We start from the raw sequence: 27,897 nt of genomic DNA, 5'->3' as shown, positions 1-27,897 counted from the left end.
GTTGTCCAATCAAGAGGTGCGGCGCGCCCCGCCCTGCAGACAGCCAATCGCCGACGGTGCTCCGGAAGGTTGGCTCGTCAGGCACTGGGGTGAAGTGTGCGCAGGCGCGCGTTCCGCCCCGTGGCGCGCCAATCACCGACGGCGCCCGAGGGGAGGTGGCCCGTTAGGGACTGAGGGTAAAGTGTGCGCAGGCGCGCGCTGCGCACCCAGGGTCCGGCCCGGGGCGGTGATGCGGGCCGTGGCCGGGCGGGAAATGTCAGGCTGTCCTCGCGCAGCTCCCTGGACTCAGCGGGTCCGTGGTGGGGTCGGCGACCCGGGCGGGAGAGGCGATGGCGCCGGCTGTCTCGAAGCTGCGGGCCGAGGCCGGGTTCGGGGCGCTCCCGCGGCGGGCGCTTGCCCAGTACCTGCTCCTCCTGCGTCTCTACCCGGTGCTCACCAAGGCGGCCACCAGGTCTGCGCGGAGCGGCCGCGCGGAGGGAAAGGGCGGCCGGGCGCGGAGCGTAGAAGGCTGCAGGGCACTGTCAGCCCGGGGACACTGTCAGCCCGGGGCACGGTCAGCCTGGGGCACTGTCAGCCTCAGCCCGTAGCACGGTCAGCCTGGGGCACTGTCAGCCTCAGCCCGTAGCACGGTCAGCCTGGGGCACTGTCAGCCGCAGCCCGTAGCACGGTCAGCCTGGGGCACTACCAGCCCGTAGCACGGTCAGCCTGGGGCACTGTCAGCCTGGGGCACTACCAGCCTGTAGCACGGTCAGCCTGGGGCACTGTCAGCCCGGGGACACTGTCAGCCCGGGGACACTGTCAGCCCGGGGCACGGTCAGCCTGGGGCACTGTCAGCCCGGGGCACGGTCAGCCTGGGGCACTATGAGCCCGTAGCATGGTCAGCCTGGGACACTGTCAGCCTGTAGCACGGTCAGCCGGGGACACTGTCAGCCAGTTGTATGGTCAGCCTGGGGTGCTGTCAGCCCAGAGCTTGGTCAGCCCAGAGCATTGTCAGTCCAGGACAGGGTTAGCCTGGGGCACTGTCACCCTGAGCAGGTCAGCCTGGGGCAGGGTCCCACCTAACAAATGCATCTTACCAAGGGGTTTGGGTGGGAAATGCAAAATTGCTATGTATTGAAATGACCCTTCAAAGCTCTTAAATTAACCAGAAAGCCCATGTGTATGATTTTGTGTATTTGGTCCTTAAAAATGATTGTTATGCACTCTAATATGTGGAAATTAGGGAGCCAAACCAAAAAAAAAAAAAAAAAAGGAAGGCACAAAATGAAAGATGTCCTACAGTCAAACTCTCTGCCCTCAAGGTAACCGGCAGTCCCCAGAGCAGACGGGACCCGGGTGGAGAGATGTGACGCAGCCCAGCTTGTCTGCACTGTTCCCTCTGTCTTCACGCTAAGCCTCTGCAACCTTATGGCTTGTTAGTACATGCATTTCTTCTGAGAATTAGACTGGAGTGTTAGGTAAACGCCTTGTGAGGACGGCAGAGAAGGGTTAGACAGAGTGGGAGGTATTTGAGAGGTTCATTTTCTTTGGACAGCTTTGCGTTTGGGAGAAAACATCTCATCAGGGAGTTGACAACAAAAAGCTCTGCCCTTTGATTTGGAATACTGAACTTTTTATGAGACATCTCTGGCTTCTATTACTTTTAATTAATTTCTTTTATAAGTTCACCCCCTTCCATTCATTATTTTGTAAATATGTATGGAGTGCTCACTGTGTACTGGGCCTACAGCAATCTCAAAATCTCTACCTTCATGTAGTTTACATCCTAGTGAAGAACTAAACCAAAGCAAATATATAGTCGTGGAAGTTTTTGCTGAGCAGGTGTCTTAGTTATCCAGTACTGCTATCACAGAAATACCACAAGTGGATGGCTTTAACAAACAGAAATTTATTCTCTCACAGTTTTGGAGGCTAGAAGTCTGAATCCAGAGCTCCAGCTCTAGGGGAAGGCTTTATTTCTGTTGGCTCTGGGGAAAGGTCCCTGTCTCGTTTCAGCATCCGTGGGCCCGGCATTCCTTGGTGAGCTCCATGTGTGTTGAGTCTAGGAGGTTCTTAGTGCAGGAACTCTGAGTCCAAACGATGTGCTCCATTCCCAGCTCTTCTTTCTTGTTGGTAGTGAGGTGTGACTCAGGCAGGGATGTGACTTCAGATACACCCCACACTGATCCTGCCTTGTTGACATATTCCCATTCCCATTGCTGTCGAGTCAATTCCCACTCACAGTGACCCTGTAGGACAGAGTAGAACTGCCCCATAGAGTTCCCAAAGAGCAGCTGGTTTAACAGCCGAGGTCTTAACCACTGTGCCACCAGAGCTCCTATTAACATATAGAGGTTAGAATTTAAAACACATTGCCAAATGTAGGACAATTACATCCAATCACAAAAAGAAGGACAGCCACACAATACTGGGAATCATGGCCTAGCCAAGTTGACACATATTTTTGGGGGACACAATTTAATCCACGACAGGAGATGATGTTTGAACAGAGGCCTGGATGAATGGAGGGAGCCAGCCATGTAAGAACTGAAGCAGAATCTATCAACAGAAAGAACAGCACAGACACAGGACACAGTAAGAAGTGAGGAGTAGAGGAAAGGTCTCTGTTGCTGGAGGAAATGAACAGTGAGCAGGAGAGAGAGGAAAGGAGAGGTAGCCAAGGACCAGATCAAAAAGTCTTCATCATCCTAAGAATTTTGGCAGCTACAGACAGCCATGAGGGAGCTTGTCTCCACCTTTTTTTTCATGTAATAGAAATTTTTATTGTGATAAGAATGTACACATGCAGTTGTAATAATACAGAAAGATCCCTGTATTTGTACACTTTGCGCATTTCCCCAACAGTAACATCTTGCAATATTATTTCACAACCAAGGTATTGACGTGGATACAATCCATCCAATTTCCAATTTTGCTTGTACTCTGTGTGTGTGTGTGTGAAGATCTGTTTCCTGTTTAGGAATCTGGAGCTTCTTCAATAAGGACTTACCTCCGACCATCCACAGCAGGGTCTCTGAGCAGCCTGCTGATTCACAGGCAGGAAAGGGACACCCTCATGCTGGTTGCTCCTGTTTTCTGATTACTTCTCTGTCCACAGTGGTTCATTGTCGGCACTTGGGAACTTCCTGGCCCAGATGATTGAGAAGAAGCGGAAAAAAGAAAACTGCTCTCAAAATCTAGATGTCAGTGGGCCTCTCAGATATGCCATTTATGGGTGAGTGTCACTAGGGCTGGTTTACCCAGAAGGCAGACTAAGTGCCAACTAAGCCAGTACCAAAAAAATTTTTTTGAAATTATCTAATTTGGAAAATTAAAAAAAAAAAACAACTGAAGCAATCATGGGAAAAATCAGAATGGCATTAGAGTTATCTCCTCCCATTCACTTATTTGAGAGTTTAATGTGGGTTTTTATTTCTAATTGGGCAGAAGGTGGCTGTCCTAATTGGGCTGAGAGACAAGGACAGGGAGCTCACTGGAACTTAAAATCAGACATCAAGATTCAAAGACCCCGAAAGTATTTGAGCTCATGAAAGAGAAAAACTGACTGAAACACCAAATATGACTAGCTAGTTCCTATTGTTATTTTCATAGTGTAAACCTCCAGAAAAGAAATGCATAGTTATCCTGAAGAATGTCCAGCTTCTGAACCACCTTCTGAACCAATTAAATCCAATGTGAGCTGTTTCATCTAACTATAATGTTATGGATGGATTATGTTGAAGTCTTCTGCAGCTAGTGAAGTTTTAATTCAATGTTTAAGAAACTGAAAATACAGGAAACAGTAAGTGCAAAGGTCCTGACGAGGACCAAGCTAATGTTGGAGGAATAGAAAGAAGGTCTGTGTTGCTGGAATAAATGACAGCAAGCATGCTGACTGTAGTCATCACAGGTTTTTCTTAATGTATTCATCGCAGTAATTCTCCAGAGAGGGAGGATTTTACAGCCATACAGGAGGCTGGTATCAAATTATATAAGTTTTCCTATTCCCAAGATTTCAGTTCTCTTCCCTGCTAAGAATCTCTGCTATAGGTCATTTAACATCCTATGGTGGAGTGGAGGAAAAACCAAGAACCACTTATTTAAAGACTATTTCAAAGCCAGAAACTGAAAGACCCCTGGGTCCCTGCCTCTGCTTTTATTGCTGAGATGTGTGGCGGTATCTCCCAAGTAGCCTGTACCCTTTGGAATGAATAGCAATACATATGAGTCCATGTACAGCCCCAGTTTTTATCCTTGTATACCTGAGAGAGTTTAATGAAAAGCTCCAATGCCAGAGGTCCATCCCTTTATTTATTACTGAGCCCCTTCTACGAGCCAGACCTTATTCTAGGAACCTGGGATACAATAGTGAACGAAAGAGACATGAACCTTGTGGCATTTATGTTGTAGGGGTGAGAAGGCACTCTATAACTGAAGAGATGACAGAATTATATGTGGTGATAAATGCTATGAATAAAATAAAACAGGACCCTGGAATAGAGTGTGGCTGGAGGTAGGTGCACACATTGGCTAGGGCAGTTGGGAAGGGCCTCTCTGAGAAGGGTATTGGAACTGACAATGTTGACAAGAAGCTGACCTCAAGAAGACTAGGGGGAAAAGCATCTCCAGTGAAGGGAACAGCAAGTGAAAAGGACCCAAGACATGAACAAGTCAGGTCTGTTCGAGGCAAAAAAATAACGCCTGAAGCAGTATCAAAGAAAGTATGCTTTCTAGGCCCACGCCTAGTTGGGTAGTCAGTATCGATGGTATATTAGGGAGGTGGGGTTCAGGACCTGGGATTTTGGGTGAAGCTGGAGCAAAGAGAAGTGCGCCCAGAGGACCACAGTCCGGGTCACACCCAGCTCGGGGCCTCAGGTTCTTCTTCACAGGGCCGCTGAGTCACTTCTTCTACCTCTTCATGGAACACTGGATCCCCTCTGACGTCCCCTTGGCAGGAGTCAAGAGGCTCCTTCTGGATCGCCTCATCTTTGCCCCAGCCTTCCTGTTGTTGTTCTTCTTCATCATGAACTTTCTAGAGGTGGGTCTCTGCCGTGGTCCCTACTATAGCTCTTCGTTTAGGAGGGAGACTCTTGTTAGTCTGTATCTTGAAATATCACTTATGTTCATCACTACTTGGAGATTTTCAGTAGTTACTGGATCTGCCATTAGATTTTATCACTTAAGGTAAAGAAGCACATATACTAAAAACCCATTTCCAGCAAGTTGATTCAGACTCGCAGTGACCCTATGGCCCTAGAGAAGCAGAACTGCCCCACAGGGTTTCCAAGGAGTGGCTGGTGGATTCAAACTGCTGACCTTTTCGTTAGCAGCTGTAGCTCTTAACCACTGTGCCACCAGGGCTCCTCATGTACTAACCTGTTGCCATCGAGTTGATTCAGACTGATAGATAACTGATATAATCAGTTTCCTTTGTAATCCCATACATGACAAATCATTCTGAGAGGAGTCCACAGGCTTTACCGGAGTGCCAAGGAGATTCGTGACACAAAAAGTTCAAGAACTTCGAATGATACTTCAGAGCCTGTGCTAACAGTGCCTGGAACACTGCAAGTGCTCTGGAGAGGCTAACTTAGTCACATAAACTTAGAATCTGAATCAACTTGCATGGGAGGTGTGTCCATGTATAACACCCCGCATGTCTGTTCTCTGAAACGTGTCCTATACAAGTCTCCCTTCCTAGTTTACAGTCTTCATCTGAGAGAAAGGGGGTTGGGTTGTACTGTATGTCTGAGATGTGTCACGTTCTACCCTGAAAGTAATTTGTTCAACCGATCACACCAGGTAAATGCCTCTCCCTTAGGTTTTATTTGGAAACAGTATCTCCAGTTCTTGTTGTGAAGGACACCCGTTGTTTTCTAAAGTGACCCTGGGAAGAATTAGGAAAGATGTTGAAACTTTGATTACTGTTAAGTAAAAAGAAATGTTTGGGAAGTTCTTAGCAAATCTGAGGTAGGAAGTCAAGGGAACCACACAGGAGAAGTGTGGGGGCCAAAAAGAAGAAGTGCGTATATGTTTACATATAAATACATACATGTATATGTCTTGGAAGAAGTAGAGCCAGGATGATGTGATTTCATCTCCTGTACTTTGGACGTGTTATCAGGACATCTTGCTTGGTGAAGTAGAGGGTCAGTGAAAAAGAGGAAGACCCTGAACAAGATGGATTGACACAGTTACTGCAACAATTGGCTCAAACATAGCAGTGACTGTGAGGATGGCACAGGACTGGGCAGTGTTTCATTCAGTTGTAAACAGGGTTGGGTCGCTATGAGTTGGAACCAACCACACAGCACCTATCACCACCACTAGCAATGTGTCTGCATCCTGTAATTTTTCATCATAGACGTGTTCTAGGCTGCACAGCATCCCATTGTTTTATGCCTGTATGTATTGTGTAAGGTCCTTGTTTAATTCCTAGAATTGTTCTCCAAAGATTGTACTCGTTTTTGCTCACACCAAACCAAAAAACCAAACCAGTTTCCATCGAGTTAATTCTGACTCATAGTGGACCTATAGGACAAAGTAGAACTGCCCGTAGAGTTCCCGAGGAGCACCTAGTGGATTCGAACTGCCAGCCTCTTGGTTAGCAGCTGTAGCACTTACCCATTATGCCACCCAGGTTTCCTGTGGTCACAGCAGTGGTATATAATGGTAACAGCTAACATTTATTGAGCACTTGTGTTGTTCCAAACTCTGCACTGAGCACGCATTAAATCCTCACAACACTGTGGTCTAATTCCTCCAGTGAGGTTTACTTCCCCACATTCTTGACCCGTGATATTATTTTTGTTTTAAATAATTTGTGATTTAATAGGTGAAAAATATCTTAATTTATGTATCTTTATTTATGAGGTTGAACACCTTTTATACGTTTATCTGCTATTTGTATTTCTTCTGTGAACTTCGCTTATTTTCTGTTGGAGTGTTTACTTTTTTCTTACTGATTTGTAAGAGTCCTTTCTATATTAAGGATATCAATGCTTTGCCAAAAACAGGTCACAAATATTTCCCTATTTTACTTTACCTTTTAACTTCATATAAATCATTTACATAAAGTTAAAAAGTTAAAGTTATGTAAATAAAACCATTTATAGTTTCTTTCTCTGTACAGAAGTTTTTAAATTTCAGGCACTCAGATCCGTCAGTTGTTTTTTGTGGGCCTCCTTAAAGGAGGAGAATGGAAATAAGCTCCTATACTCTCTTTTACTCTTATGGTTTTATTTTGCCCATCTTGATATACCCAAAGATAATAGAAATATTATATTTCCTATACTTTCCTCTAAAATCCTTATGGTTTATTTTTTGTTTACAGTGGGAAGGTCTGTCTTGATTTTTTTCCACTTAGCCAATTGTCTTCTTACTATTTATTTAGCAATCTCAGTGTTTTAGAATGCTGACTTTATCATATTCTCATTCCCATATGTACAGATCTGTTCTTTTGCTAAAGTCTATTAATTTCCATTGATATACCTTTTTTCCCCCGTCACTACCAGACCATTTTAATTACGATCATTTTATGGTGTTTTTTGTTATCAAGTAAGGTAGGCCTTTCTTTTTCAAAATGGCTATTCCTGTGCATTTATTCTTCCGGATGACATTTAAGAATCAATATATCAAGGTCTGTTTTTTTTTACAGTCCTGACAAGTTTTGATTAGAAATGCATTAACTTCAGAGATTAATTTGGAAAGAATTGACAACTCAGCTCCTAGCAGATTTGGTGCCAGGGCCAGCAGCGTGAATCTCATCATCAGATGAGCTGTGTAAAGCAGTGATGAGGGCCACTGACAATCGCTACCCACAGGGTGAGCAGCCTGCTGCCTCCCTGTTCTAACTAATGATTTTGCCAACTAGTTTGTTAGCTCCTTATATCTGCACTGCTCATAAAGTATATGTCTGCATCACCTGCTTGTAAGTCAAACAAAATAAAATGCTACAGTTTAGTTTTCTGATCATTGTGCTAGGGTTTGGGGGCCTCCAGATTTTGGTACCCTGGCTTACAGTTCTGATCAGCAGAGGGGATCGCCCACCATGTGTTATTTTCCATTGTTTCTAGAGAAAAGATATGGCTGCCTTTTCTGCTAAGATGAGAAGAGGTTTCTGGCCATCGCTGCAGATGAACTGGAAAGTCTGGACACCACTCCAGTTCATTAACATCAACTACGTCCCTCTGCAGGTAGGGGCCAGCCTGACCTTTTGGCGAGAGGTTGTGGGGTCCCTTCTCCACTGAAGATAACTTTCTATCAGCTTTTTTGTTCTTTCAATAATCTGTAGTTTTCCTTAAGTCTTGGTTTTGCATACATGTTACAAGGAGTTAAAGTAAAATCATAAAAATTGAGAGGTTTCCAATAACTTTAGTAATAACACTTATCAGTGACCTTCACAGGAGCAATTTCAGTGGATCGATAGGGGCTGAAGCTGGATGGCAGTGAATCTGGGAGTGGATGGGGAAGTAGAAAAGAAGACGTTGCGGGCATAGAAAATTCTTTCAAGAAGTTTGTGAAGAGATGGGGAGAAACGAGGGTAGAAGAGAGCGTGAGGCAAAGCAGGAGAAGTATGACCATGTCTAGATGCAGATGTGGAGCTGCTTGTGGGATGGGCAGAAAAAGAGATACAATTCTGTGCAGTGCCACCCCTAAAGAGCCAGGCAGGATGGGATTCCAAGCCTAAGCAGAGATGTGCTTTAGACAGAGGACGCCTTCTTCCATAGGACAAGAGAGAGAAGGTAACTCTAAGTGGGGTGGTGGGAAGGTGAGTGGGGGATCTCCCACTTCCCAGCGGCCTGTCTGACTCACATGTGTTCTCTTTGGCAGTTCCGGGTGCTTTTTGCCAACCTGGTGGCTCTGTTCTGGTATGCCTACCTGGCCTCCCTGGGCAAGTGAAGATGGCCTGGGGAGAACATCAGAAGCACTACAGATGTAGGTCTGGGGAGGCATGCTCTCCCACCTGGTGTTGAGGGCAGAATCGAAACTCAGGAATTTATGACTTTAAATCATATGACCCAAGATGCACTAAAATCATGAATAAGTAGAAATCTCTTAATGTTGGAATCATGTGTTTTAAAACAACGCAATAGCTGACTCTAAATGGTGCTGCCTTTGAAACATAAAATACCGTAGAGATGATTTCAATAATCACCTTGGACTGAATCAGGATCACAATAAACTGTAATGTAGCTTCTTAAGTGGTCATTCTACTTTCTCAGAACGGTGGTTGTAACTTTGGAAGAAATGTGTGGTCAGAGGGCTGCTCTCAAATTTCAAAAGAACTGCTTTTTCATTTCAGAATACATGGGGATGGGATGGGGTAGTTCCCAGAAGGAGACATTTAGAGCATATGGAAAAGTAACCAATGTCTCCTACAAACAATGTGGGTGACGACTCCAGCTCTAACTTGTGAGTCACAATGAATTCCATTCCAACCCCAGCCTGACAGGATGAAGGACTGGGATCTCGGAGAGATTTTAGATTATTTTTGTGATCGATCGGTATTAACTAACATCTGCTGCAGGTTTATTTTGTGCCCGGCACGATTTTAAGAGCATCACAACTTAGATTAAGTTAATGTTCACAGCAATCCTGTGGCTAAGTACCTTTGTTCTCCCCATTTCACAAGTGGGGAAACTGAGGCAAGACCACTTTGCTAGTGAGAGATGAATCTGGGATACAGACGGGATCAGTCCAGTTCTCAAGCGACCATTCTCACCACCCCATCACATGGCTCACGGAAGACAGGGTGAAGTCAGAACGGAGAGAGCTTTGCGGTGGGTTTTTACTTTTTTTTTTTTAACTGCTGTGAACACCTACCCCTGGCCTATCTGGTCTATCACTGACCCCATTCGTTTGGCACCCGGTTACTGAGTGCTGCCAGGCACGTGGTCAGGGGCAGAGCGCAGACCTCACCCACCTGAGCATTTCCCGGTGAAACAGCCCGGAGGCGGGGAGGACGCGAGAGCTGCCAGGACAGCTGAGAGCGCATCTCCAGCGGCGTGTGGAAAGCGGGTAGAGCAGAGAACCTTTCTCTGCCTCCCTCGGGGCCGAAAATGTGAGTCAAAGGTGGATACAATGACGAACTTCACTTGGGATACTGAGGATCAGGTTTCTTATTCTTCTTAGACAAGTAAGCACGATTTCTAAGCGAGGGGCTTGGAGCGTCGGATTAGGAGACAGTGGAAGGTCTTCCTCGTGCAAACGTGCAGCCGTCTCTCCTCCGAAAAGGCGCACAGCTCCTCCCGTGCTCTTGAGCCAAACCGTGGTCTCAGTCTGTCACCCCACCTGCTTCCACGAGAAGGGAAAGCTGTCCGCCGATGTGAGCGCCCGCATCTTCCCACGGCGGGTCTCCCCTGCTCGGGTGCAGGCTCCAGGGTCGCCTCCCCGGGGCGCCTTCCCCCTCCTTCCCGCTTCTGTTCTCACCTCCCGCCTTACGCCATCGCTTACTTTCTCCTGTCTCCCCGACTGCACGTCAGCCGCCCGTCTCCTGTCCGCTGCCTCATCCGGCGCCCGCAGCAGCACCGGCCCCCCGGCTGGCGCGCGGAAGGCTCGCTGACCGGAGGGACCGGGGACTGGACTCCACGGCCGCCCGGGCGCCCCCCGCCTCCTCCTCCCCCTCCCCCCGGCAGCTGCCCGGGAGGCGGGACTTCCGTCGCCCCCACTTCCGCCCCGTCGGCCGGAAGCGAAGGCCGCGCGGAAGTGTCTCAGCTGCGTGTCGCCGCGCGCGGGAGCTGGCCAGTATGGCGTTCCGGCAGGCGCTGCAGCTGGCGGCCTGCGGGCTGGCCGGGGGCTCGGCCGCCGTGCTCTTCTCGGCCGTGGCGGTGGGAAAGCCGCGCGCGGGCGGAGACGCGGAGCCGCGGGCGTCCGAGCCGTCGGGCTGGGCGGTAGGCACGCGCCCCTCGCCCGCCGTCTGGGATCCCAACTGGGACAGGTGCGCGGGGGGCCCGGGCGGGCGGGGAGCGGAGCCTCGGACCCTGGCGGGCGCTGGTAGCTCCACGTTCAGGTCCCCGTGCACTCGGGACAGCTCACGCGACAGCTTTCCCGGCCGCCGCCCGCTCCGGGTCGGAAGGACGCCGCGCCTGGCTGCTCACAGGACCTGATCGCCCTTCCTTGGGGGTTTTATGTTGTCACTTTTAGCAAAAGGCGCGGAGGAGACTGGCCCGAGGACTGGCTGTGTGACCTGGCGCCTGTCGGTCCTCAGCCCCTCGGAGCCTCAACTTTCTCGTCTGTAGCAGGGAAGGACGGGTCCCTGTCTCATCGGGTTGTTTGGGGAGCCGGTAAAATGCTAGGACGGCGCCTGGCTTAGGAAGCCTGGACAGAGGGCGTGCAAGGTTCTGAGGGGCTGTTGTCATTGTTCCCCTTCTCGTCAGCTTCTTAATCCGCGAATCGATCAGATCTTTGCCTCAAAACTGAGATAAAGAGTTGGATGTCAGCACCCAAAGAATGATGCATGCTGGAACGATGATCAGGGCCTTGAAAGGGACCCTTGTTGTTAGCTGCCCTGGAGTCCACGGGACTCATGGGGACCCCAGGCACAATGGGACCGTTGTGATCAGTAGGGTTTTCATTGGCTGCTTTTTGGAAGTAGATCACCAGGCTTTTCCTCCTAGCCCACTGAAACCTGTTCAGCGTCGTAGCAACACGCAAGCCTCCAGCGACAGACAGGTGTGGCTGCACGTGAGGTGCATTGGCCAGGAATCAAACCTGGGTCTCCTGCATGGAAGGCGAGAATTCTACCACTGAACCACCAGTGTCCCCAAAGGGGACTCTTAGGAGGGATCAATGTGAAACCATTTCGGTACCAAGTCCAAAGACACGGCTAGCAGGCGTCAGTACACCCAAGCAGTACTGCAGCCACTGACCACGTGATTATTGAGCACCTGAAGTGTGGCTCCTGCGATTAAGGAACAGAATTTTAAATTTTATTTAATTTTAGTTTAAATTGAAAACGAAAGCAGTACAAATTTTTTTAACATTATGTGTTGAAATAATATTTTTGATATATTGGATTAAATAAAAGATTATTGAAAATCTTTAAAAATTTTTATTGTGCTTTAAGTGAAAGTTTACAAATCATGTCAGTCTCATAAAAAGTGTTATTGAAATTTTACTCTTTTTTTTTTTTTTAACCTTTTTTGTGTGGCTACTAGGAAGTTTTAAGTTACCTACCTTGCTTGCATTCTCTTTCTCGGGACAGCCCGCTCAAGCGGCAGGAAGTAGCCAGTGTGGAGTGGTTTAGCTGGCCCTCAGTCTTCGCTACATTTGGCTTCAGTCCCAGGGAGGGAGCACGTAGCATACTTAGTGCTGGACGAGTTGTATCAGGAACTTCATAGGAACTTTTTCTTTTAACTTTAACTTTCTTATAAACAAACTGTTTTAGAATAGCTTTAGGTTTATGGAAAAATAATGATATTAGTACAGATGATTTTCGTAGACTCCACACCTAGTTCCCTCTGTTAACATCTTACACTAATACGGTATCTCTGCTACAAGTAAGGCACTGGTGTGCTCCATCCTGTTACCTAGTTAGGTTTTCCCTGTATCCTTTATGACTGTCTTGACATTGTCTTGTTTGCCTTTTGCTGTTTATTATCCATCTTTCCTTACTAGAACATAAGTTACAGAAGGGCTTAGCTTGCCTAATTTTATTTTTCAATTGTACCACCTAGAACAGGCCTGGCACTTAACTGTTTGTGGGGTGGTTCAGTGGGGATGTGCTCGAGGAGGCAGGAATCTCCTGGGATGATGGCAGGGACACTAGCAGGTGGTTGAGAACAGAGTGCTGAGGACCTGGGCTCTTCTCTGCGCTCTCTTAAAACCTGGAAGGTTGCTCTTCCTAACTTGAGAATACTGTCCTGTCAGAAATACTCAAAGGTGACTTATGAATGAACAGAGGTCACAAGACGTACAAATCTTAAATTTCAACATTAGGCGAGAACCGCTGTCTCTCGTCAACCTTCGGAAAAGAAACCTGGAGTCTGGAGAAGAAGAGCTGACGTCCAAGCTGGACCAGTGCAAAGCTAAGGCCACGCGACACATCTTCCTCATCAGGCACTCTCAGTACCACGTGGATGGCTCCCTGGAGAAGGAGCGGACTCTCACTCCACTGGGTACGTGGGCCGGGCTTGGACATCCCTCTCCTTAGAGATGCTCATGGGGTCCTGTGCCTCCTTAAATCTGTGTCGGGGACTTATGTCCCAGGCTCAAATGTTGTAATTATCAGTATAGCCTAAGTCTACTTGAGACAGGCTTTTAAAAACGCCCTTGACTTAAAAAAAAAAACTTAGGATAAAATCTTACTTGCATATGACCAGATTCAGTGCATACGCAGGCAGGTGTCGTGAACTCATCCTTGCATTCAGCACGTGCAGACCTGTCTGTCGAGCAGCCATGTCGTAAACCCTTTAGACAGACAAGACTGGTCTGTAGAGAGTTGAAAGGTCCCCGCAGGTAGGCATGTTGGTTGTCCCCAATACCTTGCTGCCGGGAGCACCCTCCCTCTGTCTCTGTGCCCATGTGCAAACATATGGGTAGGAGACATCCCTAGGAAAGGAAACACACGGTGGGTCTGAGGTAGAGCTTAAACTTTTGTTTTTGAATAGGATGTTTCCCACTCGTGTGCATATTAAAAAATTCAAACAGTATAAGAGGCCTGCAGGCCTGTTCTCCAGCCAGCCTGCTCCCCCCTCCCCAGGCGTGATCCCGTTCTGGCTTCTTGTACCCAAAATGAGTTTTGAAACTGGGAAGCAGCATATGTGAATGTCACCACATCCAGTGGAAACCGACCGACTGCAGGCTTTTTTTAAAGCCACATTCTCAAAATATGTGTGAGAAGAAGACTTGGATTTGCATTCAGCCTCTACTTGGTAACACTGAGATTTTAAGGTTTTTATGTATTCAAATTTGTAATGACTGCATAGTTGGTGAGTCATGAGTGGCATTCAGACCCAATTTTTGGACATAGTTGGGTAAGAATGATCAGAGTAAGTAACTCCACCCAAACTTAAATTGTTACTAACTTTCATCATTGCTGTTGGTGGAATCAGATGGGTTTTTCTCAGTGTGGTGGCTGAAAGAAAACGAGATGATCTTGTTGATTTTCCCTGTTTGTGACTGCCTCCCCCAGCAGAGCCCAGGCTCCACAAGGTCAGGCACTTGCCTGTCTTGTACCCCCTCCCTAGAACGGTGGCTGGTGCTCAGTACGGCCATAAATGTGTGTGAAATAAACGTGGATCCAGATACCTGTAATTCTATAGGGTTTTTCAACTTTAAGGTCGTGAACAGGCTGAGTTAACTGGCCTCCGACTAGCAAGCCTGGGGTTGAAGTTTGACAAGATCGTACATTCCTCCATGACACGAGCCATAGAAACAACAGACATCATCAGCAAACACCTGCCAGGTGAGTCCTAGCACCGTGTGCTTGCGAGTGGCCGGCTGGTGAAAGCTCAGGTCTCGTGTTAGGCTAAAGCTGCAGTTAGGAACAAAGAGGTAACCAGGCAGGTTCTACCTGTGCCGCCAACACCTGGGGCCTTATGTGCTTTTCTCCAGGGGTGTGCAGAGTCAGCACCGACCTGCTCAGGGAAGGCGCCCCCATTGAGCCTGACCCGCCCGTGTCCCACTGGAAGCCAGAAGCTGTGGTAAAACTCCACATCCAACGTGGGGGTGCTCCTCTTCCCCAGGCCAGCAGGCCACGTCCCCTCTGCCTCCCCTCCCAGCCCTGGGGTTCCTTGCTTGCTCCCTCACCCGTATCCCTCAGTGTTCCTCAAGTCCCTGGAGCTCAGCACCTTTCTTCACAGTAGCTGCTAGAAGACAGGCGTGTTGAGTCCTTTTCTGATGTGCCCCAAGTGGTGTCTGCGCTGGCTTCCTCTCACACGATTCCTTCCTCTGCCCCCAGCAGTATTATGAGGACGGAGCCCGGATTGAGGCTGCATTTCGGAATTATATCCACCGGGCAGATGCCAGGCAGGAGGAGGACAGTTACGAGATCTTCATATGTCATGCCAACGTCATCCGTTACATCGTGTGCAGGTGAGGGCACTGGGCCCCTCTGCGCACTGTGAGGCGGTGCTGCACCTTCTGGGCCACCAGGAGCCAGGGCCCTTTGTTTTCTAACTTTCTGTTTTGAAATAAGTGCAGACTTTACAAAAAACAAAAAACCATACAGAAAGTTTACATGTACCCTTCCCCCAGCTCTCCCTAACAATAACTCACATACCTGGAAATTGACTGTGGTGCAGACAGTGCTGAACCACATGCCTGTTTAAGTGTCACCAGGTCTCAGCACCCATGCCGGGTCCAGGACCTGTGTTGTGTTCCACCGTCACACTTCCTCAGGCTTTTCTGGTTGGGACGGGCCTTGCTGTCCTCTCATGACCCAGCACTTCGGATGAGTCCAAGTCGTGCATCTGGTGGAATCTTTCAATTTGGTGACCACGCACTTCTGACCGGAAGGCACATGCATGAGCTGCCTCCTTGGGGCTTTGCGTTGGGTGGCCCTGTGGTGCGGTGCCAGCTGGGATCACCCGGGTAGGGGTGTCTGCTGGGTTCCTCACTGTGAAGTGACTCTTTCCCCCTTTGTAACTGGTAAGTATCTTGGAGAGAGACTTTTAAGATTGTGCTGATCTCCTGTTCGTCTCTGGGTTGTCATCTTGTGATACGTTCATTACTTTGTTGCTCCAGCCGGCTCTTTCCTTTGAGAAGTCCTGTCCTGAGAATGGAAGGATTTGGCCCATGCTGTCCCAGCCCTGAGACAGAGACCTTCTTTCTTACTCTGGGGTTGCTGTTAGCTTTGCCAAGGCCCCCACCCCACTCCCCAGCCCCAGGTGGTGGGAGGAGTAGAGAAATACTAAACCGCTTCCTCTGCACCGTGACAAAGAACAGTGGTCTCACTCGCTCATTCATGTGCTTCTTCCCTTTCCTCAAGAGCACTGCAGTTTCCACCTGAAGGCTGGCTCCGTCTTTCCCTCAACAATGGCAGCATCACCCACCTGGTGATCCGACCCAATGGCAGGGTCGCGCTAAGGACCCTTGGGGACACGGGGTTCATGCCTCCGGACAAGATCACCCGGTCCTGAGGGCCGCGCTGCAGGCACCCCCCAGGCAGCGGCCAGACCTTCCCGTCCTCCTCAGTGTCTATGCCACAAGCACGTGGGTGTCCACCCTCCTCCCTACACAGGGTGCATTTCAGTTACATTTTTATCGAAAGCAGCCAGCGGAAAGTGAGAACTGTCTGAAGTGCTGCGTTCCAGTACTTGCCTCTGGCCCGGGATGAGCAGGGAACATTACCACCAGAGAGCCAGGCCGCCCAGGGTTTCCCCTCCCATGATCTGGGAGATGCCCTGGGTGTGAGGTGGATTGGCTTCCTAGACAGAAGCTGGCCTGTCTGGGGATCAAACAAGGGCTGGCAGATGTCCTCACTGCAGACGGGCCCATGCACACCCCACACCGAAGGACCTTTCATTGTGACAACACCAGCCATGGCCCACCCACTTTGTGAGGCACACGGGGACAACAGGTCAGTTACTCACAGAGTGGCGGCGGCCCATACTCTTCATTCACAGCGCATTTTACTTCATACTTTTTCATTTTGTAAAACCTGTCTGTCACTTAAAAGATATTTTCCTCATGTAGGTTCTTACTTTGAAAGCCAGTTTCTTACTCCACAGTCATATCCCTGAAGTCGTGGGTGGGTCTGAACTTACCTGCTTTGTTTGACCCTCGGGAGTGTGAGGACCTGTGCACTGACCAGGACACCTGGGGGGTGGGGCGGGACGTGCTGAGGCTGCCGCCACCACCTTGGTCCTGTGGAAGAGGCCGTGGGGAGTTGCCCGTCATGCTCGTGATTTGCCAGCGTTTAACATTGGCTTAGTGACAGGAAATCACCGTAATGAACAGCATTTTAATATCCTAGACTGCAGGCTCGGCCTTAGTTTGCCTGTGGTTATTGCTAATCTTTTATGTGTATGGATTAAAGTGTTAAAAGTATTTAGACATGACGTGTCTATCCCAAATATTGTTAATTCAGAAAAACTACCATTTCTGTGGAGTGGTTATGAACATTTTCTGCAGTCATGCAACTATATGGAATATTTGATCCATTTGTCAACTTTGGAAACAATTACATAATAAAATTTTATTTTACTTTTTTTTTATTGGCATCAATACCAATTGTGCATGTTTTTAAGAAAACAGGAAACCTGTAGAGAGTGTAACAAGGGCGGCCTGAAGTTTTGTTTCCTAGTGTCCTATGCTGAGCCTAGCGTGTTGCCCCCACCGGCCCTGCCATGAGGATGGCTCTCAGCGTGCACACAGAAGGGCATGCATCTTCAAAGCCCAGCCAGGAACAGGAGGCCACAGCGCCCCTGAGCAGTGCTGATAGTCTGTCATAGAAACCGTTAATTTATAATCAAACACTGGTCTCTGAAAGCTGTGAGTTTCTGTGAACAACCAAAAATTAACAGAGGTTTCGTTTGTGGTCTTATAACTAGCCCTACCACCTTGCCACAGGGTGGCAGTGCTCCCCCCATGAACAAGGAGGAATTTTCTGTATATGTTTCATATGTTAGTCACAGAAGAATTCATTATAAAAGAGTGACATTGAGTACGTGAGATCCCCACCGTCCCTTCACTAGAGCAGACTGTACTCGATCTTTGGAAGAAATGACACGACCAATTGTTAATCTCACAAAAAAGGCTTTCCCACATCCGAGTGTGCCTAGAAAATCTGCTAGCTTAGCTGATGCCAGAAGTGGTTTGTCACAGTTGTGTCAGAAAGGGAAAGGGCGAAGAGACAGCAAAGAAACCACTATCTGGCTAATGTACTGCGTCTTCAAAATACCACTCAAGATTTGACCAAAAGGGTATATTCTGCCCAAGCACAGGTAGGAGAAATTTTTCCGAAAGCTCAGAGTGATTACCATGTTATTTTTAAAATAATGTACTTCATTAAGAGATTTAAGATATTAAGAGCAAAAATATCTCTGAGACCAGCATCTCCTTGATTTTTTTCCATGTCTACACAGCTTACACAAATGAGAAGTTATCAAAGGCAGCCCAAACCACTGACAACTGAGGACGAACGATCTGAGAAATTAAGGCAAAAACACTTTTAATGACCATCTAAATATTTACAGTAGTACACAGGACAGTGCGGTCAGACTTCAAAGCAAACAGATCATCACTGTGGATACAATTATCTGTATTCTGATTTCTTTTGGAACAAAGGTGACTTTTTCAAATGCCATTGTTTTTAGGAATAGACTATACTGTTTTTGTCTTATATCTCAACTGTTACACAACAAATGAAAAAACCCTGTGCAACAACCTTTTGGATCTTAAAATCCACATTTTGATTCCAGTGTTCATGACCTGTCTTTTGGTATCTTGTGAGAGAAATACGCTTTTCTACATAAATTTCAATTAAGAATTTTTACAAAGGAAAAAGAATCTCACTTATGCCTACTTAGTATCACTGTATACTCTCAAAAAGCAAGTTCAGAAAAATTAAAATGATTTACAAAAGGCACTGAAGTTACAAAAGCACTGGTTCCGTTGGTAATTTTGAATCGAACACTGAAAACGTTCACGAGAACGGTGTATAAGAGCAGCCACCTGACCGCACCCAGGGGGAGAGCCAGTTTTGGGGCGTAACTGCTCCCTCGCACCTCCTGCCCTTCAAGCACCCTGTGCGACAGGCCTTCCAGAAGATCACCGAGGGGAAAGGTTACAACGGTGACAAACCCCGGTAAAAACGCCTCTTCTTTTGCCTTCAGGGGATCCTCAGAATAAATTTTAAAACCGGGGAACAGTTACAGGCTACTTTAATACCGCCACACTGGCAACCAAAGCAAGGGAACGGGGGCTCAGGTGCTGGTGGGAACGAAACATCTTCAACTATTGCTGCAGACTTCTGTCGGACAATCTGTCCATGGCTAGAAGATTTCTTCAGGAGAGAAACTAAGAGTTTATCTTCAATAATTTAGATGTTTTTAATGACCTACACTGTAAACATCGTTCGTGCACGCCTAAGATACATTCAAGGCTCCTGTTTACTTCTTCGTGTCCAGTCTTGATTTGTCTAACCAGCTGGGATCAGTTGGCAAACCAAGACAGGATTTCTCTACCACGTACAACAGCTCAGAACATTCTCGGGAAGGCTGCATCAGCCCCCGTCTCTGTTGAAAACTAGGAATTACTAGAACGTCTGTCATCACCACAGTGACATCTTCCAGGAAGTTGGTATCTGATTTCAACTTCTCCCAAAATTTCAGAGCTCTAAACTGAACACAGAATAACATTTTATTTTCTGAAATTCTTTTACCCTCAAAATGAGGATCAATAAATTAATCAGAATATTTTTGTCTTATTTAGCGATAAACAGACTGCCCTTCTCTTTCTCGCATGCAGAGCGCCTGATCTTACAGGGCTGCCAGCTCAGCCAGGCGAGCCATCCTGCGGAGGTGGCTCCCGTGCACGGGGCTGTACCGCCCGGGGCTGCCCATGCCGGGCAAGTGTGGGGAGACGCTGGGTTTCGCAGGGCTGCCGGCAGCAGACCCATATATTCCTGAGCTGCAGCTGTGGGCAGAACCAAGAACTGGCCGCTGAGACTTGAACTTTCCTTTCAATGCTGGGCTCGGCCAACTAGGGAAACCAAGAGAGGGTGTTACCACAGTCACACATGTCTGGAAGCAAACAAGGAGCCAGTGAGTGAGGAGGGGGTGGGGGGCCGGGGGGTGAGGGATGGGGGTGGGGGGCAGGGGGGTGAGGGACAGGGGGGTGAGGGGCAGGTGGATGAAAGGTGGGGGGAGGGGGGAAGGGGGGTAAAGGACAGGTGGATGAGAGGCAAGAGTGAGGGGCAAGTGGATGAAAGGCAGGGGTTGGGGAGGGGAAGAGGGGTGACCCGGATCTCTGCTTCTTCAAGGCCCACAGGATTGGAAATTAAACGGTGATAGGACTCCCTGTGAACTCTGAGTGGCCAGCGTGGAAACATGCTGTCCAACAGCAGTCTGTGGGGAGCCTCTGCTCCGCCCACAGCCCCTCGAGTGAGGGCCCCATAAACCTCAGGCTATGGGGCTGCCCCACACTTGGCTGAGAGGTTCAGCCAGTGTGGCCAGTGAGACTTTAACCTGCCAGGGGCTAGAGCTCACATGGCTGACTGTCCTAGGGCTTGCTGAGCCTACCATACCTCTGTCTGTCTGATGGTGAGTAGGCCAGCACGGCGCCCTTCCACCTGAGGACAGCCGGGTATCGATGAGGGTCGATGTCCGCATGCTCTAGGGCAGCCAGCACGTCCCGGTCCAGTTTCGATGGTTCTTCTCTAGAATACGTGATAACAGGGAGAAAAAAAAGCAAAAAAAAAAATCCGAGTTATAAAACAGAGTTCCAGAATACCACTGCATTCTCCACTCAGGACACGAGCCCAGAGCAATGAGGTGACCCATCTGGCCCGAGCAGTGTGGCATGAGAGTGTGGGGCTCCCACGTGTGTCCACTCTCCAGTCACCCACACTCCCGAAGGACGGACATCAGGAGGGACGGCTGGTCCTGGGAGGGGCTGGAGCTCAGAGCCAGGGCAACAGACAAGGACCTCGTGCTGTGTGGGCGGGGGGGGGGTGCCCTGGGTGCCTCACCAGCAGGATTCAGTGAGGCTTTAACTGAGCACCACAAGTGGGGGGGGCTTCATGTCAGCTGAGGATTGAGGAGGAGCCAGGACTGTTTTTCTTTGCTAATGCAAATTAAGACTCAGTCACTCTGGTGGCATTTGTCTCCCCAGGAGGTGGAAAAGCGGATGCCATGTTATCAGCAATTAGAAAACTGGCAGAGCCCGTCTACCAGGCGCAGGAAGGAACATTCAGAAGCTACAAACTAACCCCAAAGAGAGGTGGGAACTACAAGTGCAAGTCAATCAAATTGTGGGAAAAAAAAAAAGACTTAAGAAGGCCCGATGAGCATCGCCCTCCTACCCAAGCAGGAAGAGCCTTGTCGCCACCTCTGGGGATGGAGGAGAGGCCAGTGCAGACAGGAGCTCAGGGTCTTGGCTGTGTGGGGTCTCATGCCTGGGACTGTCAGGATCCAGCGACACTTTAGCAATTTCGGCTGATATTTCGTTTTCTGTCCTTATCTGGTTATTCCCGGTTTTTTCTGCAGCAGAAACAGGTTCTAACAAATCACTTCCCACTGAGTCCATTCTTGAAGTCAGGATTATCTTATCTTTAGTTTCTATGTTATTTGGTGTCTTACAAAAGCTACTTCCCAGAGCTTGCAGATTTAGTTTGTCAAACTCAACCATTAAGCTGGAGACAGGCGACAGAAGGGAGCCCTCCCTAGAGTGGGGCCTCGGCCTCTTCCCCCTTTGGGGCCTAGCCTGACTCAGAGGACTGCGGAACCCGTTTCTGCCATCGTGCATGTCGCTTGCATCTGAGCTGTCTGTGAGGTGTGCGTCCTGCCCCACAGGGAGAATGTCGCGTCCCGAGTCTCCAAAGGCCCCAACGGGGGGCTGGCTGGCATTCCGAGCTGCATTTTGCCAATTCTTAATTTCTTCCAAGCTCATGTCCTCATCTTCATCTAGAAATGCCCTCACAGAAATGGAGTTGCTGCACTTTTTACCACCGCCTGTGAGCAACACAAAGAAGGACTTCAGAGATCTGAGTACCAGAACCCAGGGACTGTGAACGTAAGGCCGTAGCTGCACTCCTCCAGTGCAGTTTGCAAGTTCACGTGACCCAGGCAATGATCATTCTTTAAGTCAAAACCTGCACATCAGATTCCAAAAAAGGAACCCATCACACACCTTCTTGGGGAAAGGCACTTGGTTAAAAGGTGAGCAGCTCTGCAGCAGGACACAGAATGCTTCCTCCTTGCAGGCCAGAGGGAAGGGATATCCAAGGCTGAGCATGTGCCCTGGTGTGGGGTGACCGGCGGAGACCCCCAAGTACCCTCAGCTTGGATCTGAGGGTACTGAGTCGTACCCTGCAGGGTCCTGAAAGACCCTCGAGACAAATTCCATGAGGTGGAACTGCTGCAGGTGTCACCCCAAGCGTACTCACAGAAGGACTACTTTGGAGCAGCACTGCCCAAGGGGACGGTCTGTGAGACGGAATGGTCTCTGTGCTGTCCCAGATGGTGGCCAACGAGCCCTTGACATCTAACTAGGACAAATGAAGAACTAACTTTAATATCAACTAATTATATCTAAATTAAATGTGGGACCCCATATGGAACGACACAGCTTTAGAGAGGAAATGAAGTCACTTTACAAGTGAAATGACCTGTGTAAGTCCCTCTAACTTCTAGGCTGGCCTTTACATCTGACACTCCTCTTTTCTCACCCAGTAATCAAGTTTGCGATGGGCATTCTGCGCTTCAAAACTGATTTTGTACTTTTATTACAAAACCCAAAAGTATACACCACTGTCAGCTATACCTCACACACAAAGTTAGGTTCAGATCGCTGAACACAAACATCAACAATCACATGGATTCAGCTCCACATTTCACATTTCTAGAGGACTTTCCTAGGCTTCTTCCTCCTTCATGTGCATCTGAACCACTTTTGTTTTCTTTCCATCACTCCAGGGAGTCTATTTTGTGAAATAAACACCTTCTAGGCTAATGGGCTCAATTTTGACCTTCAGAAACCACAGATTTTAAATTTTATACCTGTACAAATTTCTATTTTGGCAGATTAAAAACTCTGGTTATTAACAAGGTTTTGTGAGCTATTTTTTTATTATTAATCTTTAGCTTAACGTTAACAAGTTTTATTTGGTGAGTTTTCTTTCTGACACTCACAAAACCTAGTATAAGGTCAAAGTGCAGTTTCAGGGGACGACAACTCAGCCGTCGGCAACTTTTGTTCCCTCTCGGAGATCAGGGACACCACCGCAGGGCCTGTTGTCTGAAGACAGTCACGTCCACTGCCCTGAAAGTCTTCCGGAAGCCTGGATTGTAGAAACTGGCTCCTACTGAATCTTAAAGGTGTATATTTTTCACTGTTAGTAACAGCGCTAACAACGCTTTTATTTCCTTTAAAGAATTTCTTGTTCTTCGCCCATTTTGCATTTGGGGTATTTTTGTCTTTTTTCTTACTAATGTTTAAGAACTGTTTCTATTTTTCCTTTTTAAATGTTGTTGTTGATGCTCTTATGAGTTACTTTTAAGTTTGATGCAGTCTAATTAACCTCTTCCATTACGATCTTTCCATTTGCTCTTTTATGCTTTAAAAGTCCTTTGCACCCTGACATCTGCTAAGTACACACCAGTATTCTGGTATATGTACTCCTAGTCTTTTTCCTGAAAATATGGGAAATATTCAGATATAAAGTACATTCAGAAAAAATACTTTAGAGCATTAGAAAACCCAACTAATATAGACCCTCAGCCAGTGGAATTCAGTTACTATCAATTTTGGTGAACCAGCACAGAGAACACAGCTTCTCTTGATTTTAGGTAATGTATTCGTTAAACTGAAACAGAAATAGCTATATGCCTCTGGCGATGCCACACTTTTCTCACATACACACACAAGACATTCCAGCCCTACCAGAGCACCCGAGCCCTCACCAGAAGCAGAGACTTTGTCTTGGAAATGGGCTTCATTTTCTCCCGGTTCTTGTTGGTTCTTTTTGCCCATTTCTTGCTGAATGAGATATTCTTCCAGTTTCTGCAGGCCCTCTTGGGAAGACAGATCAACAAAACAGCCCAGGAAGTCCCAGTATTCACCCCAGGGGTACCCCAGCTCATGCGCTAATTCCCTGTAACAAACAAAACAAAATCCATCAGTTGTGAAAGCAGAAAAGACCCATCACAGAACTGACCACATGGAAAACAGCAGCTTTATACTAGGAATGCCAAAACAGTATCTGCAATCTCATCTTATCCTGAACTTGAGCTAGAATAATTACACTTCTCATTTTCTGCAACAGCGCTCCTGTTAGCGTGCTTTAAAGCCTGGCAGTTCCTTCGCTCGCTCTGGCATGTTAGAGAGAGAAAAAGGTCTCCGGAAGAGAGGTGGTGAGACAGACCCCAAGCCAAGAGTAAAATCCCACAAACAGATGTACTTGTTTTCATACAACCATTGTATAAAGCAGCACAGGACTCTAGCTCTGACATGGAAAAATTCAGAGGTCCTTTCCAGGTCACTTTTAAACCTGAACCTGGGTGCACGTTGTGAGAATAGATTCTACAACATTCAAAGAAGCTTAATCTACACCCTAATTCAGCTTCTTGGTTCTAGGAAAAACACCTCTCAGGGCTTTTTTTCTTGTAGTTTCTATCACAACCACCTCTTACACCATTATAATTCAGAGAGAGAGTATTTAGCCTTCTTTATTTCTGAGAAAACACCCCACCCGTACAGTACTTTATACAAGAAATTACAAAGATCCCTCTGATAAATGATGCAAAATTAGTCTAAGATCTGGGAAGGACTACTTTAATACATCTGCTATACCAATTGCAGTGTACGTGAAGCTTGCAAGGAATTAGCCCTTAAAAAACATGCTCTAAAGCCCATCAGGGAGCTACTCCTGGAACTACCATCTTGAAGATCACTGTAACCAGGTTGTCCCACCAACCCAGGTAAACACATGACCCAGAGAAGAGCATCATGGCTTATCTCTTTAATATTCGCATATGGCCCTTTCAGTACCTTCCCACTCTTTCAACCCCTCTTTCTGGATCAGATTTCCTGACATTGTGGAAGAAACCTGCTTTCTCCCGGGGTGGAGTTTTCCAAAGTCTGCGGAACTCTTCTGCCTGTGAAGATGAAAACATGAACTGCATCATGCAAACAGCCCTGCACTGCAGGGATGACCCCATGTCTCCCAGTGGTTACAGAACCAGGCATGTGTGGCCTAGGAGCCCACGGTCCCACTCCACTACAACCTGCCTGCATCTGACCCAGGAGGTGGAGGGACTTCTGGAAAGGTGCCTTAAGAGACAGGGGCCCTTCTCCCTTCCTGCAGCCTGAGGATGAAAGCCACACCCTGAGGCCAGCAGAACAGAGCACAAACCCCAAGGGGCTGCCCTCACAGTGTCAGTTCATTCTTCCCACCACGCAGAAGAAAAATAAATTCCCACTAGAGTTTTTACATTTTACGCAACTAATCTAAACCTAATTGAGACCAGCTTTTTTGGAGATGCTGTTATGGCTGCCGATCACTGATTATTTAGCGGGTTTTTAACATCAGAAAAGACCGCATATGAGCCAACGTGTGCAACGACCACATGTGAGCCAACGTGTGCGACGACCACACATTAGCCAACGTGTGCAACATTCAGTTGTAGGGGGAGCTGTCCGCTGTCACTTGGCACTGAAAGCTCGCAGACCCCGACCAGCAAGCGCAGTGTTAAGGGTTTATCTGAACATCAGGGAGACGAGGGCATGCCAAAGGGCTGAGGTGTGGATGTAGTGACAGTAGTGATAAAGCTCAAGGAAGCGGAGCAAGGCTAATGGCTCGAAGCATTCTGACAGGAAGCAAATGGGAGATAAGCTACAGGGAACGCAGTCTGTGAGGTGAACCTCGGAGTTGAAACTTGAAATGGGAGTTTCTTAGTTATAGCATTGGAGCAGACAACTTGGTGAAGCTGGAAGGAACAGACAGGCGGCGATGGCTGGGCAGGGCTGGCTGGTACACCTTCCTCCCTAACAAGCACAGACGTGTCACCACACTTGCCTAGGTTAACAAGGAAGGCATGCAGTCAGGACACTTGAGGACACCCAGCAAACGTTCTGAGGTGCCAGCCTGGACGGCCTTCCGGGTACTGTGGAACAAAGCCGCCCCGCAGCAAGTGCTCAAGCTCTGCTGCGTGGGAACACCTGGCAGAGGTTCCGGCAGCTTCCACAGCAGCTCACCTTGGACGGACTCAAGGGCCCTGCGAAGGCTCTCAGGGTCAGAACAGGGTCACGGGGGCTACCCCCGAAGCGGCCAGTGTGCGGCGCCTCAGCCGTCTGGTCTGAGGACCACAGCTCCCCAATCACTGGAGAAGACGTGTCCTCTGCTCGCAGGAGCGGCACGTAGTAGTGACCTGTAGGAGAGGGACAAGTGCGGCTGAGTGTCCTGCTCATGGTGACCTATCACCCTAACATGTACGGCAGGTGTCTGGGTAAGCAGCGCAAGAAACCATGTATTTCATTTTACCTGGGGTTTTGCAAACGGACTTAATAAAAGGAAACAAGCTCTGGAGCCAAGAGGCCCGGTGGGCCAGTTTGTGGTTTCCTTGCCATGTGCTGTCCGGGAACTCACTCAACCTGATAAGCTCACTGTCCCTCTCCCAGCAGGTAAATGGGCAGAGAGGGCAGGCCTCCAAGAACAGGATTAGCATACAGTGAGGGCTTAGTAAACATGAGATATGTTACATTTTATCTGCCCTCTGTCTTAGTTATCCAATGCTGCTATAACAGAAATACCACAAGTGGATGGCTTTAACAAAGAGAAGTTTATTCTCTCAATGTCTAGTAGGCTAGAAGTCCAAATTCAGGGTGTCAGATCTAGGGCAAGGCTTTCTCTCTCTGTCGGCTCTGGAGGAAGGTCCTTGTCATCAGTCTTTCCTTGGTCTGGGAGCACCTCAGTGCAGGAACCTCAGGTCCAAAGGATGTGCTCTGCTCTGGCGCTGCTTTCTTGGTGGTATGAGGTCCCCATGTCTCTCTGCTTGCTTCCCTCTTTTGTATCTCAAAAGAGATTGGCTTAAGACACTATCTAATCTTGTAGACCTCATCCATATAACTACTGCTAATCCATCTTATTACAGCGTAGTGACAGGATTTACACCACAGAGGGAAATCACATCTGCCGATAAAATGGTGGACACTCACACAAGGGAATCATGACCTAGCCAAGGTGACAGATACTTTTGGGGGACACAATTCAATCCAGGACAGGGTAACTTTTGGGGGACACAATTCAATCCAGGACAGGGTGACTTTTTTTTTACTTTTTAATATTTTACTGTAATTATAGTGAAAGTATACACAGAAAAACAGGTTCCCATTCTACACATGTTCGGTAACATTGGTTACATTCTTCACATTGTGTCAACATTCTCATTATTTCTGTTCTAGCTGTTCCATTCCTCTCAACTTAATTTCACTGTCCCAACCCTGTCATCTATGCTTCAGAATAACCATCGTCCATCGGTCTCTTATATGTAATTCTTTTTTAAAGAAACCCTTTACTTTTTGAGCTAATCTGCTATTTAGTTAAAAGGTGACTTTGGGGGATAGTTTCTGTTCAAGGTTCAAAGAGTATCTCAGGGCAACAGTCTCAGAGACTCCTCCAGTCTCAGTGGGTCCAGTTAAGTCTGGATTCCTTGAAAATTTGAAGTTCTGTTCCACATTTTTCTCCCTCTCTAGTGGGATTCATCTATTGTATCCCTGAGCAGAATGTTCGGTGGTGACAGCCAGGCACCATCTAGTTCTGTTCTCAAGGCAGAGGAGGTCGTGATTCATGAAGACAATCCTGTGGTCTCGTTCCTTCTCTGATTCTTGGTTTTTTTTCTTTCTCTTTTGCTCCAGACAAATAGAGACCAATAGTTATATCTTAGACGGGTGCTTGCAAGCTTTTAAGATCCCAGACACTACTCACCAAACTAGAATGTAGAACATAAACTTTATGAATTATATTGTGCCTACTGACTGAATTGTCCCGGGACTATGACCCTAAGTCTTCACACCAAGAAAACTAATCCTGAGAAGTGACTGGTTCTGTCCATAGGGTTTTGTTTTTTTTTTTAATTTTTATTGTGCTTTAAGTGAAAGTTTACAAATCAAGTCAGTCTCTCATACAAAAATTTACATATGCCTTGCTATGTACTCCTATTTGCTCTCCCCCTGATGAGACAGCACACTCCTTCTCTCCAGACAGGGTGACTTTAAAAAACAAACGTATTCTCTCACAGTCTAGAAGGCCAGAAG

The 27,897-nt window shown here is 47.7% G+C and overlaps 3 protein-coding genes and 1 long non-coding RNA gene across 11 annotated transcripts in view; 2 read left to right on the top strand and 2 right to left on the bottom strand.

Moving 5' to 3' along the window:
- The first annotated feature begins 230 nt into the window (after positions 1-230).
- PXMP2 (peroxisomal membrane protein 2) lies at positions 231-9,380 on the top strand. Of its 4 annotated transcripts, none has more exons than XR_010318537.1 (5): positions 231-451; positions 3,098-3,214; positions 4,855-5,017; positions 8,055-8,723; positions 8,812-9,380. XR_010318537.1 is itself a non-coding variant. In XM_003421263.4 (5 exons), exons 1-5 carry the CDS (start codon positions 330-332, stop codon positions 8,878-8,880), a joined length of 591 nt encoding a protein of 196 aa, XP_003421311.1. In that variant the 5' UTR covers positions 231-329; the 3' UTR covers positions 8,881-9,380. The 4 variants fall into 4 exon arrangements, 2 of the variants coding, with proteins under 2 accessions (XP_003421311.1, XP_064128051.1); XM_003421263.4 differs by having other exon boundaries at positions 8,055-8,174; XM_064271981.1 differs by having other exon boundaries at positions 8,055-8,174; positions 8,626-9,380.
- A 743-nt stretch (positions 9,381-10,123) lies between these two features.
- LOC135228212 (uncharacterized) lies at positions 10,124-10,584 on the bottom strand. The gene is made up of 2 exons (XR_010318539.1): positions 10,435-10,584; positions 10,124-10,272 (listed from the first exon to the last, which is right to left on the bottom strand). It is a non-coding gene; the product is annotated as an uncharacterized LOC135228212 (long non-coding RNA).
- A 143-nt stretch (positions 10,585-10,727) lies between these two features.
- PGAM5 (PGAM family member 5, mitochondrial serine/threonine protein phosphatase) lies at positions 10,728-23,292 on the top strand. Of its 2 annotated transcripts, none has more exons than XM_010600813.3 (7): positions 10,728-10,918; positions 12,919-13,097; positions 14,261-14,386; positions 14,536-14,624; positions 14,885-15,015; positions 15,911-19,688; positions 20,758-23,292. In XM_010600813.3, exons 1-6 carry the CDS (start codon positions 10,728-10,730, stop codon positions 16,059-16,061), a joined length of 867 nt encoding a protein of 288 aa, XP_010599115.2. In that variant the 3' UTR covers positions 16,062-19,688; positions 20,758-23,292. The 2 variants fall into 2 exon arrangements, with proteins under 2 accessions (XP_010599115.2, XP_003421312.2); XM_003421264.4 differs by having other exon boundaries at positions 14,882-15,015.
- The window catches only part of ANKLE2 (ankyrin repeat and LEM domain containing 2), a 31,040-nt gene continuing 21,213 nt past the window's right edge, over positions 18,071-27,897 (bottom strand). For all 4 annotated transcript variants that reach the window (XM_003421265.4, XM_064271978.1, XM_010600812.3 and 1 more), the window contains exons 8-13: positions 25,840-26,012; positions 24,634-24,740; positions 23,547-23,737; positions 20,948-21,596; positions 20,171-20,302; positions 18,071-19,626 (exon numbers count right to left, since the gene is read on the bottom strand). In XM_003421265.4, the coding sequence (XP_003421313.2) occupies positions 19,404-19,626; positions 20,171-20,302; positions 20,948-21,596; positions 23,547-23,737; positions 24,634-24,740; positions 25,840-26,012 (1,475 nt within the window). In that variant the 3' untranslated portion in view covers positions 18,071-19,403. The remainder of the gene's footprint in view (positions 19,627-20,170; positions 20,303-20,947; positions 21,597-23,546; positions 23,738-24,633; positions 24,741-25,839; positions 26,013-27,897) is intronic.

The sequence above is a fragment of the Loxodonta africana genome, chromosome 19 (assembly GCF_030014295.1).
Source record: "Loxodonta africana isolate mLoxAfr1 chromosome 19, mLoxAfr1.hap2, whole genome shotgun sequence".
Taxonomy (NCBI): Eukaryota; Metazoa; Chordata; class Mammalia; order Proboscidea; family Elephantidae; genus Loxodonta; species Loxodonta africana.
The sequence above is the reverse complement of the archived record's forward strand: the minus strand, read 5'-3'. Positions and strand labels throughout refer to the sequence as shown.

Bases quoted from the DNA above. Each gene is read 5' to 3' on its own strand.
- PXMP2 (XM_003421263.4), top strand. From the start codon at position 330: ATGGCGCCGGCTGTCTCGAAGCTGCGGGCCGAGGCCGGGTTCGGGGCG. The intron at 452-3,097 runs GTCTGCGCGGAG...CTCTGTCCACAG, and splicing joins CTCACCAAGGCGGCCACCAG to TGGTTCATTGTCGGCACTTG. The intron at 3,215-4,854 runs GTGAGTGTCACT...TCGGGGCCTCAG, and splicing joins CTCAGATATGCCATTTATGG to GTTCTTCTTCACAGGGCCGC.
- PGAM5 (XM_003421264.4), top strand. From the start codon at position 10,728: ATGGCGTTCCGGCAGGCGCTGCAGCTGGCGGCCTGCGGGCTGGCCGGG. The intron at 14,387-14,535 runs GTGAGTCCTAGC...GCTTTTCTCCAG, and splicing joins CATCAGCAAACACCTGCCAG to GGGTGTGCAGAGTCAGCACC. The intron at 15,016-15,910 runs GTGAGGGCACTG...CCTTTCCTCAAG, and splicing joins ATCCGTTACATCGTGTGCAG to AGCACTGCAGTTTCCACCTG.